The sequence below is a fragment of the Chanodichthys erythropterus genome, chromosome 11 (genome assembly GCF_024489055.1).
Source record: "Chanodichthys erythropterus isolate Z2021 chromosome 11, ASM2448905v1, whole genome shotgun sequence".
Lineage (NCBI taxonomy): Eukaryota > Metazoa > Chordata > Actinopteri > Cypriniformes > Xenocyprididae > Chanodichthys > Chanodichthys erythropterus.
In genome coordinates, this window is record NC_090231.1 from 30,900,817 (window position 1) to 30,918,062 (window position 17,246).

The window sequence follows — 17,246 nt, forward strand, 5'->3', positions numbered from 1 at the left end:
GGGTTTGGAACGACATGAGGGTGTCAGGGTGAGTGAATGACGGCAGAAATCTCAATTTTGAGTAAACAATCAATTTGAGTTTCTCGTCTCTTTCATATTTGGTTTTCTTTTTTTGTTTTCCTTATCCATATTATGTTGTTTTCTGTGAAAACTTACCACGATACGTATTAACAAATAACGTGTCCATGGCAACAGTAGAATTTTTTAACGGCAAAACCTGGGATGTTGTCGTTAAACACTTAACGGTTTCCCTTACCTAAGAGAACAGTTTAAGAGATTATATGCAACACCCTTAAGTCATTCCCTTAGTTAAGGGGAAATCACGCCTTAAGTGTCATACTTAAGGGAAAAACTTAAGGTGCTTTATGCAACCGGGCACTGATGTCCTTTAGGTACTTACCTTAAAAGAATGCTTGTATATATAAACATCTAGGCCACCCTCAATCCGTTTGGGTTTGCTGAACAGCACCAGATCCTCAAACAGGAACACATGTCTTTGGCACTTCTTCCTGCCATACAAAATTGTGAACTCATCTTGGCGAACCAATTGTCCCTGTTCCTTTAGATTCACCTGGAAGGGTGTGTGAAAGAAATTATGAAATGGCAGTTTATAAATCAGATATATGCTTTCCTATGCATCATGACGTGAAGTTGGCTGTAGATCTGCTGTACCAGACACACTTACATCACAGTCTCTGATGGCGTCCATGGCGAGCAGATCATTGCCATGGCGAAGCTGAAATTTGACCATCTCAGTGGCGGCACGTAGGTACGCTAGCTCCTGCTCCTGGACCTCGCTCACTTCTTTGATCAGGTCTTTCAGCAGCAGAGCGTACTTACTCATGCGCTGGATTGGCTTCAGCAGGTATGACGCCAGGTCCATCTTATCCCCCAACTCCAGCTGCTTATGCTGGAATGAGAGAGATACAGATTTTACAATTCAGGCCCATGAGGTGAGATGAAATGAATGAGATTAAAAGGGGCTGGAGTGAGTGCAGTATGGATCCAGTTACTCACCCTGAAGAAGCTGTTTCCATGGCTGGCCAGGAGTGTGTCTGACTTTGGCTTGTTCTTGCTGTATAAAGCATACAGGCTAAACTGGTCTTGCTGTATGTTTACATGGAAAAAAGCACAAAAGAGCAATATTTTAAGTGTTATCATGCACATTTCCATATCCATGTTCCGAAGAAAAACTTCTCTTGCTGTTCCAAAAGTGGGGGGAGGGAATATTTTTCAAAATCATTTCCAGGTTGAGTTTTGTTTGGAAAACTTTTTTGTGTTTGGGTAAATTGATTTATGACTTTCAGGTTCACATGGAGTGTGCCATAATTTCAGTGCAGATTTTGCTGCGCCAGAAACACGTCAAAAAAGATTTCGGCTTGTTTCATACACTGCTGTAGGCCAAGCAGCCTGCCTCTGTGTCTTTTTCTGTCTTCTCCGTGAATCACTGCTTTTGAAAGTTTCATAAAGCACTATGCCAGCACTATGAGTTGACCACAACTACAGAGAATGTAGGCTGGTGGTCTTGCACTCATTTAAAGACCTCAGAGTCATTACTTGCGGCTCAGTTTGATTCCAATATTCATGGCGGGTGAATGAAAGAGAAATAATACACAAAATAAGTAAATTCTTGATGGTTTTAGACCTGTGCTTGGTCAAAAATGAGCCAGTCATGGACTGGGAACAGAACACTGAAAAAATTAAGCTCCTTTGTTTCATCTCCAATGAAAACGTAATTCAGTCTGTAACATTTAATTCAGGATCCCTGAATGATCCCTATTAAAACTATGAGAAAATATTAGAAAAGTGCAGCAAACAGAACAATAGGAATTTATAGACTGCAGAACTGCTGCAAAAAACAGATCTGAGGTCATGCAGTTTGATGAAAGTTACTGTGAAAAGACTGTGAAGGGACTTCTCTTACATGTCGTAGGAAGCAGTGGCTGACGCGTAATGGATGGTTGCAGCAGCTTTCCAGCTCTTTGAGAAAATACTGGCTGTGGAAGTCCACTAGCTTCTCCAGGTTGCCGAAGATGACGCTGCGTTTCCCCCGCAGGTCCTGTGGCAGGTCAGCACGCTCCATCTCAGGGAAATAGTTGTCAATGATGTACCGCAGAGAGCGTACATATTCCCGCTCGGTTGTGACCATCTCATCTACGATGTGGCGTAGTTTACTGAATGACAGAAAAAGTGAACAGTTAACATACTTCAAATGCGTACATTTTAAGAGATAAATCTTTTGGGAAATCTGATTTGCTAAGGAAGTCATTTTTATTTACACCTAAGTATAAATATACAGAAGCTGCATTAGAAAAAAGCTTATTGTTTTTACAGAGACACTCCAGTAGGATGGACCATACAATAAATGTATTCTAACTTGCTTTGGATAAATACATCTGCTAAATACTTACTGCATGTTTGTTCTATTTTAAATAAATGCTGTTCTTCTGAACTTTATATTTACCAAAGGATCCTGATAAAAATGCATCACGGTTTCCACAAACATATTGCGCAGCACAACTTTTTCCACATTTTTCAATAATAAGAAATATTTCTTGAGCACCAAATCAGAATCACATTAGAATAATTTCTGAAGGATCATGTGACACTGAAGACAGAAGTAATGATACTGAAAATTCAGTTTTACCAACACAGGAATAGATTACATTTTAAAATATTTTTATGGTTATTTTAAATTGTAATATTTCACAACTTTTTGATCAAATAAATGCAGCCTTGGTGAGCATCTTTAGATGTCTTTAAAAAACATTGAACAATCTTAAAGACCTAAACCTTTAAACAGTAGTTTACGTCATTGTGACAACAGAATGTTTGCCCTAATAGCTTTGTCAGACTGAGTAACCATAAAGGACAGGTGTTTTCACACGTCTCTCCAGGATGTCATCACACAAATGCTTTCTCCCTGAAACACTCGAGCCAATCAGTTGCGAGAGTCCATCATTTCATCTTCAAGCTGGATGGGTCTCTGTGACAGCCCTCATGACATTGTTTTATAACTATTGTGTTAAAAAAGAAAGTTTAAAGTTTCTCACCACACAGCTATACATTGTGTCTGTGTCCAGAACTGAGAAAAATCAGGTGATGTTTTAGTATTCACATTAATCTCAAATTGAATTCTTATCAGAATGTTTTCATCTGCCTTAAACATTTGCAATAACTAGACCACACAGAGCCGAAGGCCTTGTTTTGAGTTATTTCCGTCTGAAAAAACTTTCAACATTACCTCTACACTGCAATCTTGGAGAGCACAGCTAAATAATGTGTTTTGAAAGGAAGATGCACAGATCTAAAGACCTCCTTAAGACGTCTAATCATCTAACTCCATCTCTTCTGTGTGGAAAAGCAGAACACAAACATGCTCCCCACCACTTCAAAGCCCAAAGGACCAGCAACCACCTGGGAAAGTGATCTGCATCTCAGGCTCTTTCCCAAGGGGGTTAAAGGGTGACCAGTAGGACCACAGCTGGAAAAGACATCCATGGAGATTCAGAGGATTAAAGGGCTGTGACCATCTAATATGAGACATATTGAGTTCCTTCATGTAAAGACTGAGGAAAAATATGCCCTTTTCCTAAGATATTAAAGAAGATATTTTGAAGAATGTTGTTAACCAAACAGTTTTGGTTATCCCTGACTTAATTTGTATGTACCGAAATTTAAATGGAATTTAACTGGAACTGAAACTGTTTGGATACCAGCATTCTTTAGAAATTCTTCTTTTGACTTCTGCAGAAGAAAGAAACAGATACGGGTTTAGAATGAAATAAGGGTGAAACAATTATGACAGAATTTTTGGTGGACTATCCCAAAAATGACTATGTATAAAGACCCATTTATAATAGTAATTATGTATTAATAGTAATAGTAAGTATGATTTTATATATTAAATAAAAGACATGTTGTTTGAAAAACAAATAATTAAAACTAAAGTGAGAAAAAATTATCTGGAAAAGGATATTTGTACTGTTAGATTTATAAACCTGAAGAGAAATATTTCCAATTCCATTTAAAATGATTCATACAGTATAAATTCATAATTAAAATATATTTATTTATATCTATATTTTTTACATATATATAATATAAATTATTTATCTATTTATATATAACTATTTAAATAACAATAAATTATAAGCAGTTTTGCAGAAAATATTATTGTCTTTTTGCCTAAATGGCTTTTTTCTTATAATAAAACTGTGATTGGTTGCGTTACATGTCAGTCAAATGGCCTATTGAGCGGTCCTTGGCCAACGAAAGCTGCAATAGAGTCCAGACCTTCTGCCGTCAGTCTGAAGGTCTGGCTACGCGAAACTACCCAAGGGGTTTCCCAGAGCTCAGTTTGAAAACCCATGAATGTGTTCTTGCCTTGAAAAAAACAAGACAGACTGGTAATGTATCTTGCCAGTGATTATGTGTGCTCCGTGACACAGCTTTCATACAGTGGTGGTCATATAATAAGTGGTTGAGTCGATGACCTGCAGACCTCGCTGGTTATTGTTTATGTTATAGCAAGTAAGTGTGGGATAGCACGTCTATGTGTGCTCTGATTGTACCCACCTGCCCTTGCTGCGTGTTTCCGGAGCAGGACTCCCACTGTGGTGTGTATCTAGAGAAGACCATCCATGAATGGGCGGCAGTCGCGGGCTGTACGGCCGATCAATCACCTCAGTGCTGCTCACCTCCAGACCTTTAATAAACACCCCTGTGTTTCCTCTCCGTGCAGGCTCACTCAAAGTTCTCTGGCAGGTCCCATACCTTGATACAGACTCGCTACCGGCAGTATCGAAGCTCTGTGTCTTCCGCAAAACCCTGCGGTTTGGTTCAATAGAGGTGAGGCTTGGGCTCGTAGCACACGCTTGCCCCTCCAGATGCGGCCGCTGAGGAGACTCGTCTGTGGAGATGCTACGTGTTAGCCTGTGGGATCTGACAGGGGTGTTGTGAGGGATTCTGTGCTCAATGCTATATGGACTTCCTGTCGGGGTTCGGGCAGAGTCACGAGCGTCCAGGCGAATACCTGAAGGGCTGCTGGGAGTTGAAGTCGTGCTGGACTGTGAGGAAAGTCTATCCCGGCCCCAGCCACTGCCAAACGCTTTCCGACATGAGAAGGAGATGCTACTGCTACGCTCCTGAGGTTTAGCGCTACTGTCCGAGTTCCGCCGAGAAGAGTCACCCCTTGCTGATTTGGAGTCGCTCTCGCGGCGGGTGCGCAGGGCCATCTCTAGCTTCTTCTCAAACATCTGCTTTGTCTCCTGACACTTGGACCAGGCGAACTTCCACTGCTTGAGTCCCTGCTCACTCTTCAGCTCCCCAGCGAGGTCCTTCATCTCCTGGAAGTGTGCGTCTGGGATCGGTGGGTGCTGACTGCGATAGGTCTCCAAACATGTGATCACACTCTGACACTTCTCAGACATGCCACACTCCTCCATACTAACACATGCCAAATGACGCATGCCCTCTAGCGCCCATTCATACGCCTGAAAAGAGAAGAAAAAAAGTCAGCCAATGTGACACATACACTGAAAAACCAAATATTTAATAGTAATTTTAATAGTTTATTTTTAGTTAAAAATAACAAAAATGGGTAAAACAGCAGGTTTTGACAAAATGGAGAATAAAGGCAATATGACACAATAAGATGTTTTTATGTGTGTTTGAGAAGAGACAAGAGTATAAGGGAGACTTTTTATGGAAAAAAAAAAACTACAAATGCACTGTGAATGGGAATGAGGGAAGGATAGAGGGAGTGAGAAACCTCCCAGCACTTCTTTCATGTGAAATAAAGAGGTTTTTAGCCAGGAGCTGGGAGGTCTGGGTAGGAAGGCTTTAACATGCAGCCCAGCAGCAGGAGGGCCTATAGTTTTAACTATGTGTGACAGCACACTGTCTCAAAGACACATGCCAACCGCTTTACTAGCTGTCTCTCCATTTAAGAGAAAATCTGATGGCCTCTTCTCACACTCCAAGATGCTGTTACATCAACTGGGAGGCACTCTTGTTTTTAGACCTTTTTTCATTAACATCCTGGCAGAAAGGTTTCTATAGTAACTGCTCCTGATGATACGAGTGCTCGCTATGCTGGAAAATGAGTGGTTAAACTTCTGAGGGGATTAACACAGATCAAACACAACCACCTTCCATCTCATACACACACACACACACACACACACACACTTCAGCGCTGGCTGCAAATACAGGCTTGTGTTTAGACATTCCTGAGAAAAGAGCAAAACTCCCCCTCTTCTCTCTCATTCTGTGCACACACAAAACCTCCACACTCTACTTTAGCTGCTATGTGACATGGTGACATTGCTTTGCTCCCCAAGCCCCTCTGCTCTGTCTCTCTCTCAGGCTAGGGTGACACAAAGGCCACATGCCAGCATATTGGTCTTCGGCACCCAGATACTAAAGTTTCTCGCAAAAGCAGAGGTCAGAGGTCAGCTGCCCACATTAACAATGCATATGGCTAAGAAGTGACAGAACAGATAGAGGAGAGAGACACATACACACAGAAGACACAAAAAGACGCAAATGCGACATAATTGATGAGTAACAACCAAATGGCAAGAATGAATTTTAAGGCCCTTGTAAATAGAGATGCAAAACTTTTTACACATAATTGTTGTGTAATTTCTTTAAAGCAATATTTGGGGTTAAAAATACAACTTAAGCTCTTCAAAAACAGAAAACCACTTTGAAAAAAGTTAGGGATGCACAATATATTGGCCACAATATCAGCATCGGCCAATATGTTCATTTTTAATCTTATCGTTAGGGCTGGATGATTATGACCTAAAATCAGAAAAGTATAGTGATAAATCACAGGACAGCGCTGACAACTAGTTTCTGCTCCTAAGTGCGCATGATCTTCACCTTTTGTGCAGCTAACGTTACTGTTTGTATGAGTGTTCGTGCCACAGTGCAGCTGCGCGAGCAAGGTAGCTCGATATAATAATACACATCCGATCGTCTAAATCACTTGAATGTCTAAACTGGTAAACCTTAAAACACATACAACTAACCAAGTTTAGTGAAGACGCAAAGCTCACCGCTCACGTGCCGTCTGTTGACTCTGCACTCACCTGCGTTATCGGCCCAATAAGAAAATTTGGCCAATATATTTAAGCCAAAAAATAATGGATTATTTCCATTAGCTGAGAAGCTTCAGATGCACACTGTTCACCATGACGGTTTTGAATTGTTTGAAATATGTTTGGAATCACTTCAAAAAGGAAAATATAGTTAAGTGCAACAAGCAGCGCAAGTCTGTCATATAGGCTACATAAAATTATGATGAGAACACTACTGTAAAAAATGCTGTGAATCCTTTGTATACTTGTGTTTTAGCGTGGTGTTTCAGAATAAGCACATCCACAATGGAATTACACCATTACTAGCACAGTCAAGTTTGCTTGTGCATTCGCAGCCTTTTGTTTTGTGTAACTGTAAGTTAAACTATTATGATTATTTTGTGTGTGTGTGTATATATATATATATATATATATATATATATATATATATATATATATATATATATATATATATATGATAACATACTGAGAACACTATTGTAATAAAATGTTCTGAATTCTTTATGTTTAGTTGCCATGTTTTAGCGCGTTGTTATGGGAAGAGTGCATACACAACAGGAGTTACACATTCTGACTAGCAAGTAACTTGGTTCAAGTTTACTTCTGCATTTGTGTCATTTTGTGCAGATGAAAGTTGTAATATTCTGTTGATATTCTATAAATATATGATTAATCTCATGTAGGATGCATTTGGGTGAGTTAATTAACCTGCTAACAAAGGTTGCTTCTGTTTACCGGTGTTTATTCAGCTCTTCAGCTTCAGTGCCCGCAGCTCAAAGAGCAATATTTTTATTTAAAACAGTAATATTAATTTTAGAAGATTATTTTTCAAAAACATGACTAACAATTTTATTTTTTCATATTATTTTTTATCAACGAAATTAATTTCAATCATTTCATTACTGTACGTGCAGAGGACATTCCATTTTATTTATCTATGGCACATGCATTTTGATTATTTATATGTAAGTAATGCTGTCCAATGACTTGTTTGCATTATTTAGGCATTATTTTATTTATATGTAAGACAATAGATAGATACTAGGGGCGTAACGGTACACAAACATGAAGGTTCATTACGTACCTAAGTACTGAAGTTACATTTCGATACGGGTTTGGTATACGGAATGCTAAACATAAAATTCATAAAAATTCTTTTTTTCTTAAAATTATTAATTTTCATTATAAATGTTATTATATATTTTTATTAATTATTCAAATAATTTTTAACATTTAACATAATAATTTTTTAACAAATAACAATTTTTGAAATATAATCATAACTTGTTTTTATGACAAATTTATTTAAACATATTAAATAATTAAGAGATTATGAACAGGTAATTTAATATAACGAATATATAAGCTAATATAGTGCATATATTTAGTGAAATGCTCCCCTCTAGAGTTCATTTCTCTAGTGAACTAACATGCTGTAGACAGTAAATGACTTGCCTGAGGTAAATGTAATGCTACGTGAGATATTTTTCTCAAGCTGTTTTAGTGATGTCTTTCCGCGGTTGAAACACTGGTTGAGAGACTACACGCATATCTAGATCATCTGTTCTTCTTCTGCTCTTTTTTCCTGTTGTGGTGGTTAGCAAACAGTGTTGCATTACCACACATGCCCTCTTCTGGATTTGAGTGTGGATCGCCTGTGACTGACTATATTTGGCATCTAACTGCATGAACCAAACCCTGACGTCTATACCGTACGGTTCGGGACGAATCCATGTACCATTACACCCCTAAGAGATACCCATCCATCAATTGTGTTATTTTCAACTCCCCAAATGTGTTACTTTTACAAACTGAGGCAATGTGTAAATTACGTTCTGTGGCAACTGACCGCATTTCAGAGACTGTCAAAAAGGCTTACGCTGTATTTAAGCATAATATATTGATAATTGTTTCTCTCTAATTACAGTCAGTGACTTTAGAAATCTTCACAAGTCCTATTAATTGTCCAGTACCTCTCTGTTCTGCTAAACTGATGTGTAAAACAGACGTGGGAACCCAAACAGATGTAAAGCGCTCTGTTCCTGTAGTAAAACAACACCAACGGTTGACGGTGATAAAGTCTGCCACAGGTTCTACAGAAAACCTGGGGTCAGACACTCAGGCCAAACCAGCTCTCAAAACGACCCCCCTTGGTTAAAAAATAGCCCCCCGCTCTGCGTGTTCCCCTTAGTGAAATAAAGCAGACACTTTGATCTATTGCCCAATATAGTTCCTCACTCTATCTGATGATGCCCATAATACTGTGGGCAGAGGATGACATCATTGTTTGGTTGGTTAGCGTGCAAGCTTCTTTGAAGTGTGAATAGTGTGTGTATGTGTGTGTGTGTGTGGTGGGGCTCTGATTGGTGAGAGCAGAATTAGTTTGCCTGAGGGAGGCACCTCTAAAGGCCCCACTATTCAACCCTGCACAAAGAGCGAGAGAGAAACACTGAGAAATGGAGAGAGAGAGAGTGTTAGATGTGCTAAAACAGCAGTGGGAGTAAGACAGATCCAGTCTTGGACTTGGAAGCTTTTGTACACTCCCATAAATGAATCTCTTAGCAGTCTAAGTGGGTCAAGAGGAGCATTTAAAACTTGAAAGAAACCATCTTTTATTATTTCCCCTAAAAGAAAACCACAAAAAGGAGAAAAGGTTTTCATGACATCAGCCAATCTCTGATCTCATGTCTGAGCCATGCCAAGAATGTTTTTTTTTTTAAAGGATAGCGTGTGTCGAAATGCCAGTGGGGCATTATGCACACAGTGTTTTCAGGAGGCACGGGCTTACATTCCTCTGACAGTTATTGCTCTGTAACTCCCCAGGCCAGGAGTCACAGTACCAACCTACAGACAGGGCTGCTTAACCCCGACACAAGACCTGGCATACTTCCCTGTCATTTCATTATGGCTGAAATGAATCCCCTCACTCTGAGCGGCTGAAAAAAAAAAAAAGAAGAATGGAAAAATGAGGAAAAATTTAAAAAGAATGAACTGCGGACCCTCCTGAGCCAAAAAGTAGGATTTGGATGAGTGATTCTGGCAAAAGAGGATGCAAAGAAAGAGATGGGAACAAATACAGAGAAAAAAAGAGAAAGAAAAAAAACAAACAGGGAAAAAGGTGATTTGCTATAGGCTGCAGGAAATGAGAGAAAGAGAGACAGAGAGAGATGGAAAAGACTACTTTATTTTAATAAAGACACCCTGTGGAGTGTAGGAAGACCAACCAAGACAAGTACCACAAAAATACATTCTCACACTAGCAACACAATCTAAAATATCAAAATATTTACTGTACCCTTCATGGTTAAAATAAAATAATAATAATAATAATAATAATAAAAAAATCTGTCATTTTGTAATAATTTATAACAAATATTATCCATTGAATTTATTTTAGAATTTAACAGAAACAACAACTATTATTATTATTATACAAAAAAATATAAAAATATATTAACATCTGTCATTATAATAATATAAATAAGATTAATTTTCTGTTCAATGGCAGCATGTCAGACACCATATGCTATCTGAAGCTCAATCTAAAGGAATGCAAATCAAATCAAATGAATAGTAAAGGATGATGAAGAGGGATGGAGCGCACGGGAGAGACAGCACCTGTATGATAACTAGCCCCTTGTGATTTTGACTAATTCAATCTAATAGTGGTTTTCAAAGCAAAGTAATGGTGCATTAAATTCACCAAACCTAAAACTCAGTAAAGGTCATTCATTTTAAAACCGATCAATTACAGCCTGATGCTGCTGTATGATTGATGAGGAATGTTTCAGCAGTGTGTGATTCAGTTCGTTTTTGTTCTTTTGTTGTGCGTGTCAGTGGTGACGCATGCAAGTTTGCACGTGTCTACTGCTGGGGGAACGTCTCTGTGTTTCCTATGAAGCTTCATGAATGTCAATGCCTAAGGAATCAGGATCAAGAAAGGAGAGTTCAGTGATGGCATGCACATATACACAGAGAGGAGGGGACACGCAGCCCGTGACAGATGCGATTGCGGTCTTCTCTCTGGTTTAATATGTAAAGTGTGCTCTGAGACAAACGTGCTGCATATGTAAAGTAATGTGAAGCACACGCACGCCAGCTGCTTCATAGCTAAAAGTTCAAGAAACACTAAACATGCCCACTAAAGGCTTTTTGGAAGCAATGGGCCTTTGCGAGAGCTTCATTTCCTAGCAATTCAAATGCAGTAAAAGACTGATGCAGATACTGTTGAACACTTTTGATACTGTTGAATAAGCTTGGATACTTCAAAAGGCACGAGATGTGTGTCTATACAGAACAGATGTCAAATAAATCGTTGTGCTGCAGAGCACAGGGTCTGTTTCTGATATAGTAAGGGGTTGGCTGGCTCTATAAGGGGTAATGACTGTTTGTAAATAGGAGCTGAAAGAACTGTGGGACTTCTGGCCTGGCCTGGCCTGGTTGGCAGGATGCACATGTGAGGACTATAAAGTTGCCACTGTTTGCCCATTAGTCCAATTTTATGAGTCAAACAGGAAATAATTCTGCTTTGCAGGAGAGCGTGTCTAGCCTGGGCTTTCTGAACAAGTGTGAGACAATTAATGACTGAACAAGAGACTAGTTTTAAAAAATTTACAAAATTCTCACATATAAATATAGAACCCAAGATTTAATTACTTAAAGGGGTCATATAATGCCACTTTTACATGTAAAATAAGTTATTGATGTCCCCAGAGTGTGTATGTGAAGTATCTCAAAATACCCCACAGATCGTTTTTTTTTAAAAGCATGTTAAATTTGTCACTTTTTTTAGGGTGAGCAAAAAAGCTCAGATTTTTTGTGTGCGTCCCTTTAAATGCAAATGAGCTGCTGCTTCCAAGAAAAGGGCGGAGTTTCAAGAGCTAGTGTGTGATTACCTCACACAAACTCACTGAAAATATCAGAAACTGTTCAGCCTTTTATGTTAAAACTGGAGACAGACAATGATGGAGATACTCAAGAAGAAGTGACAACATGTAGAATGCAACAGGACGTTTATGTAGCTGATGTGGAGTTAAAATCTTAAAATCATTGGTTAGCATATTCTGTCATGATGATCTATAAATCGCTCATGTGGGAACTGTTGTAAGATGCCGACAGAGCCAGAGAATATATTCTGCATGAAGATAGAACAGGTATAGTTTAGTTTAATTCTGGTTATAACTTATGTTGTCATCTTGCAAAACTGTGATCATTTCCCATTTTAGGCCTTTTTAATATATATATATGTCTATGTCTATATATATATATATATATATATATATATATATATATATATATATATATATATATATATATATATATTTATAGATAGATAGATAGACATCAGAAATATTTGTCTTGATAGTACTAGGTATCGGATTGAAAAGACATTGGTTGGAGCATGCTAATGTGTGTGCACAAAAATCACAGCAGTGTGTGCCGCATGTTGTTCTGTCTGAGTGAGTTAATTTGATTGAACTGTGCCTAGGAGGGGGCTGGGAAAAAAAGGTTCTGCATAGCGAGCCAATCACGCTGCATTTGAACTATCAAAGTGGCATTAATCAGACCCGATCACAACACTGATCAGACTGAGTGGCTACTTAAATGCCTCACACACACGCATACAGCCCTGGAAAAGCTTATGAGGTCAAGCAAACACTCACATGCCCTAAGGGAATACACATTAGCCAACCCAAAATGTGAAATGACAATCAAAGCTGAACAAAAATCTTAAGTAAGACCAAAGTGGTTTTCTGGCTTTCTTTTTACTTTCCCTAAATTGAAGGGAATCATTGAGTCTAAAATGATGAAAATCTAGTCTTCCCAGAATTTAAGTGTTTTCCTTGTTTTGGAAGCACTTACCATTAAAAAAAACCCCTCTTTTTTATACATTTCAAAAATGTAAAAAATAAAGATAATAAATACATAAAAAAATTAAATATTTAAAAAATAAATATCAATATCTTAATTATAAACTATATTAACTATAAGCATCAGCTCTCAGCGCTGTTTTTTTTTTTTTTTTTTTGTCCAGCACATGCTATCCAGGTGGCTAATGAGTGCAAGGTGCAAACTCACCACAGATTAGTCAACATGTCATTAACAAGCTGTGAACAGAAAACTGACAGCCCTTTTACTTTGCCCCTTCCTTTTCCTATTCTATACACATCTCTTTAAGGGCAACATGGGAGGTCAACCATCATGCACGTCTATCATCTTTCATTTCTTGTCAGTGAACGGGTGTGGAGGTCAGTGTTTTGTATCCACAGGTGCTAACCCCAGGTTCTGCAACAACAGAGCAGGACAGAAGGACTGAGAGACAGGAGGCCACAGTCAGACCGCCACAAAAGATAGACACACCTAATTAATAGTGCATGGGGCCTGCTTTGTCCCTTCAGAGTGTCGTCTCCTGTTGTACGTTGGGGGTTTGGGGTGCAATGAGGTGTAGAGAGGGGTCTACTGTTTTTGGGGGGGAAATGTCCAGAAATGGGAGTCTGCATAGAGGGGCACATTCCTCAGGCCCAGTCAAGCAGCATGATGAGAAAACAGATCTACTAGTCTATAAATGTTAGCGAAGACACACAAATGATGAGGAGAAAAGAATCAAGGAGATGCTGTTCAGTAAGTAGGGTCATAAATGCACACACACGCTCAGTGGGATTGGCATATGCTAGAGGTGAGTGGATAATGAGTTTTCCATGCAGGGGTCTGACTATGTCAAAGCAGTCACCTGCATTCCCTTAACCAATTAAACAGGCCTTCCTCTGAAGCCCATACTATGCAATATTGACCTCCTCACTGCTAAACCCAAGGGAACCACAAGTCCAAAATCAACTCGCTGAAAAAGAAACGGATGAGAAGAAACGACAACAAACAACTAGTGGAGACGCAACAACAACAGACACCTGCGTTGACAAGCACTTGTGTGAGGAGCTTAAGAGATTGAGTACATAGAGTACATTTTTATTGGCCATAACGGTAGCGCTTTATTTTAGTTCCATTGTAGTAATGACACTAACTGGTTAATAACTAGGAACTAACCCTGAACCTACCCCTAAACCTTAACTTAACCCATGCAGTTACCTTACACTAGTCAGTACTTTTGTGGTAAGTACACTGTAAGTACATTGAAAGTGCATGTACTGTAAAATAAAGTGCAACCACCATAACTTCCGGAGTAGAATTGTGCAGACACTGAACGAGACTGAAACTTTCTAGTGTGCATGTGTCAAGCTCCTGTGTTCATGCTCACTATCCAATGGAGTATACTTTGAAAGGCTATAGTGTTCAGCTGTATGCACGTGCTAAGTATTCCCGTCAAAACAGTATGCTTTGGGCTTAAGTGGTAAGCCATTAAACCACTACCAAACACTCAACAGAAATCAACTAAACAGCCAACATTAATATCAGAATACATAAAAAACTGCTAATACATAAAAAACACATCTAATGTTGAACGAAGAAGGTTGTATAGTTACTACATCTACTAAAAGTAGCTAACGGAGCTATAATGAACAGCCAACACTTGACACCTTTGATCAGTATCACAGAGTATAATAGATGAATAACAGGAATATGTTTTACATTTCAATCATTGTCAGTAAAAGTATATCACTGTTTCATTTAATGGTTAATTGAGAGTTAAATCTGAGACAAACCCTAACTCTAACCAACCAAAGCTTTCCCAGTCAACATACAAAGAAGTCAGCTTCTGGTCAGGACAAAAATACATGAATGAAAGCCTTGTAACCTATAAAAAACAGATAATTTCTCCAAGAAAAAAAAACAAACTCATACTAGGCTACTCTCATAGATCCCAGTAAGGTGCAGCACCTCTGACTAGTGTGATATTTTACACAAAATTTGGCTTTATTATTGAAATGTACCAAGATTGACAGGCAATGTATATTACCGTTCAAAAGTATGGGGTCATTTAAAAAAAAAAAAAAAAGGCTATTATCCTCACCAAGGCTGCATATCTATTTGATAAAAAAAATGTAATATTGTGAAATATTATAATGATTTAAAAAGCAAAGCTGAATAGTCAGCAGCCATTACATCAGTCTTCACTGTCAAATGATCCTTCAGAAACTTTCTAATATGCATATTCTTAATTTCTAAATAATAAAAAAAGCTTATTGTGGGAAGTTGTACTTCCAGTGTATTCTTTAAGCAATTGCCACTGACTTTCACATATATCACTTTCACAGTATCACATCACACTACAGGATGCTTTATAAAGCCAACACACAACAGCAGAAACGTCCTGCGGGCTGGAAATTGAGTAAACATACACTGATGTCACAATCATTCACGTCAGCTAGAACTAACAGAATATTAGTCTGCGTGCAGATCATCCCTCTTCAAAACATGCTCCTGGGGCAAAGCCGTTGTAAAGTAACCCACTTCCATAATGATCTGACTAACAAGGTGTGGAGTTACACTGAGATAATGGATGGCATAAACCCCCTGATGTGGCCATTTGCCCAGGGCACCAAACTCCAATCTAAGCTGTGTGAGAAATGTTGGTCAATACCACATGCAAAGAGGAAACTCTATTAAAATCACTGCAGTTCATGCACTTACAGCCTAAGATTGCCTCACATACACACTTTACCAGTGCATGAATGAACAGGGGATTGAAGAGAGCCAAAAAAGTAGGGGGTGGAGATTAAGTGAGGAGTAAGAAAATCTCCTGAAAAGCTCCATTCAAAAGTGTTTTGAGCAACATTTCAGTTGTCTCTTCAATTATAGTGGCCTCTAATGAAAACATGTGTTACAGTTACAGTTACAGTCTGTTAAGTCTTCAAGATTAAAAGAAAAACAAACAAACAAAAAAAAAAACTTTGTGCACACATAAGTCAAATTGCTCCTGAATTAATCACCACAATGCTCCTCTAAACTCCTACCTCTCCATGACTATATCCGTTTTCCTGCTCGGCTAAGACGCTGGTGGTCCCATGACCAGAGCACGGAGCAGCGGCGGTCATCCTTTTCTCTCTCTCTCTCTCAGACTGACAAAGTAACTGAGAGAGAAGCCAGTGGCGCCCACTCCCCTCCTCTCCCCACCTCCCTGCTATTCACAAGCAAATGCAAGTCTAAATACCAGATGGGTCTGCCCCAGCAACTTCACTAGAGGGGGCGGAGGGGGTAGAGGGCAGAGAGGGAAGGGGGGATGGGACAGGAGGGTGTCTGTCAACAAAACTACAAAGCCCCTCACCAGAAAGGGCAAAGGAAAGACGGCAGAGTGATGGCTGAAACTTGGCATGCTGGTGCTAACTAGACCTTGTGAACCCATATGCATGCATGCAGAGTGAGAAATCCAAAACATTGATGGGAAGGGTAAAATGAGGCCCAGCTGAAGATTCAGGATTGCAGGAAATTATGTATTAAGGCATAATAACCATGCGAGGTCTGACTGTGTCAAAACTATATGTGTGTTACTGGTTCTGAATTTATAACACTGGTTGAGTAAGTTGTAATCTTGATGAATATTCAGCTAGAGTTTGATTAGAGGAAAAACAGCAGCAGAAGGCATGTGGGGAAAGAATTCATTCCTTGGAGACACTGGAGTATCAATAACCCGATCAATAACCAACCGCTCACAGTATGTTGTACACATACACACACATTATTCCAATACACCAACTGCTGCATGTGTCACTGCTGGATTTGCTTAAGTGATAAATTATACTCTCTTGAAATAAAATTATATAAACAATATACGTAAATATATTTCAGGTAATTTTAAAAATTAAAATAAATTATATTTCTTTCATGTGCAAAAAGAAACCACATAAGCATATTTTGCTTAAAGAAAATGAAGCCTATTTTAGAAACAGTAATATTTAAAAGAAAAATCATTCTATTTAATTTAATGTGAAAAAAAAATATATTATTACATTTGTAAAGTATTGCATAGTATGTACACATCATAGTAGTATTTGCTGAAATAACTTATGCTGAATAGAATTAGTTTGTTTTGTAATACACTTAAAATACGAAAAATATTACAGTAATGAGAATCAGTATTTTCAGAATGTATGTTTTATTTTTAACTAAAACTACTGAATTGTATTTTTTGTAATTGAAATGATATAAAATATAAATATTACATGAAAAACATATACATTTAAA

The 17,246-nt window shown here is 38.5% G+C and overlaps 1 protein-coding gene across 4 annotated transcripts in view; it reads right to left on the reverse strand.

Moving 5' to 3' along the window:
* plekhg4 (pleckstrin homology domain containing, family G (with RhoGef domain) member 4) overlaps positions 1-17,246 on the reverse strand; it is an 87,597-nt gene that overhangs the window by 4,123 nt on the left and 66,228 nt on the right. For all 4 annotated transcript variants that reach the window (XM_067402332.1, XM_067402333.1, XM_067402331.1 and 1 more), the window contains 5 exons: positions 4,579-5,495; positions 1,925-2,174; positions 1,018-1,107; positions 686-910; positions 401-571 (listed from right to left, as the gene is read on the reverse strand). In XM_067402332.1, coding sequence (XP_067258433.1) covers positions 401-571; positions 686-910; positions 1,018-1,107; positions 1,925-2,174; positions 4,579-5,495 — 1,653 coding nt within the window. The remainder of the gene's footprint in view (positions 1-400; positions 572-685; positions 911-1,017; positions 1,108-1,924; positions 2,175-4,578; positions 5,496-17,246) is intronic.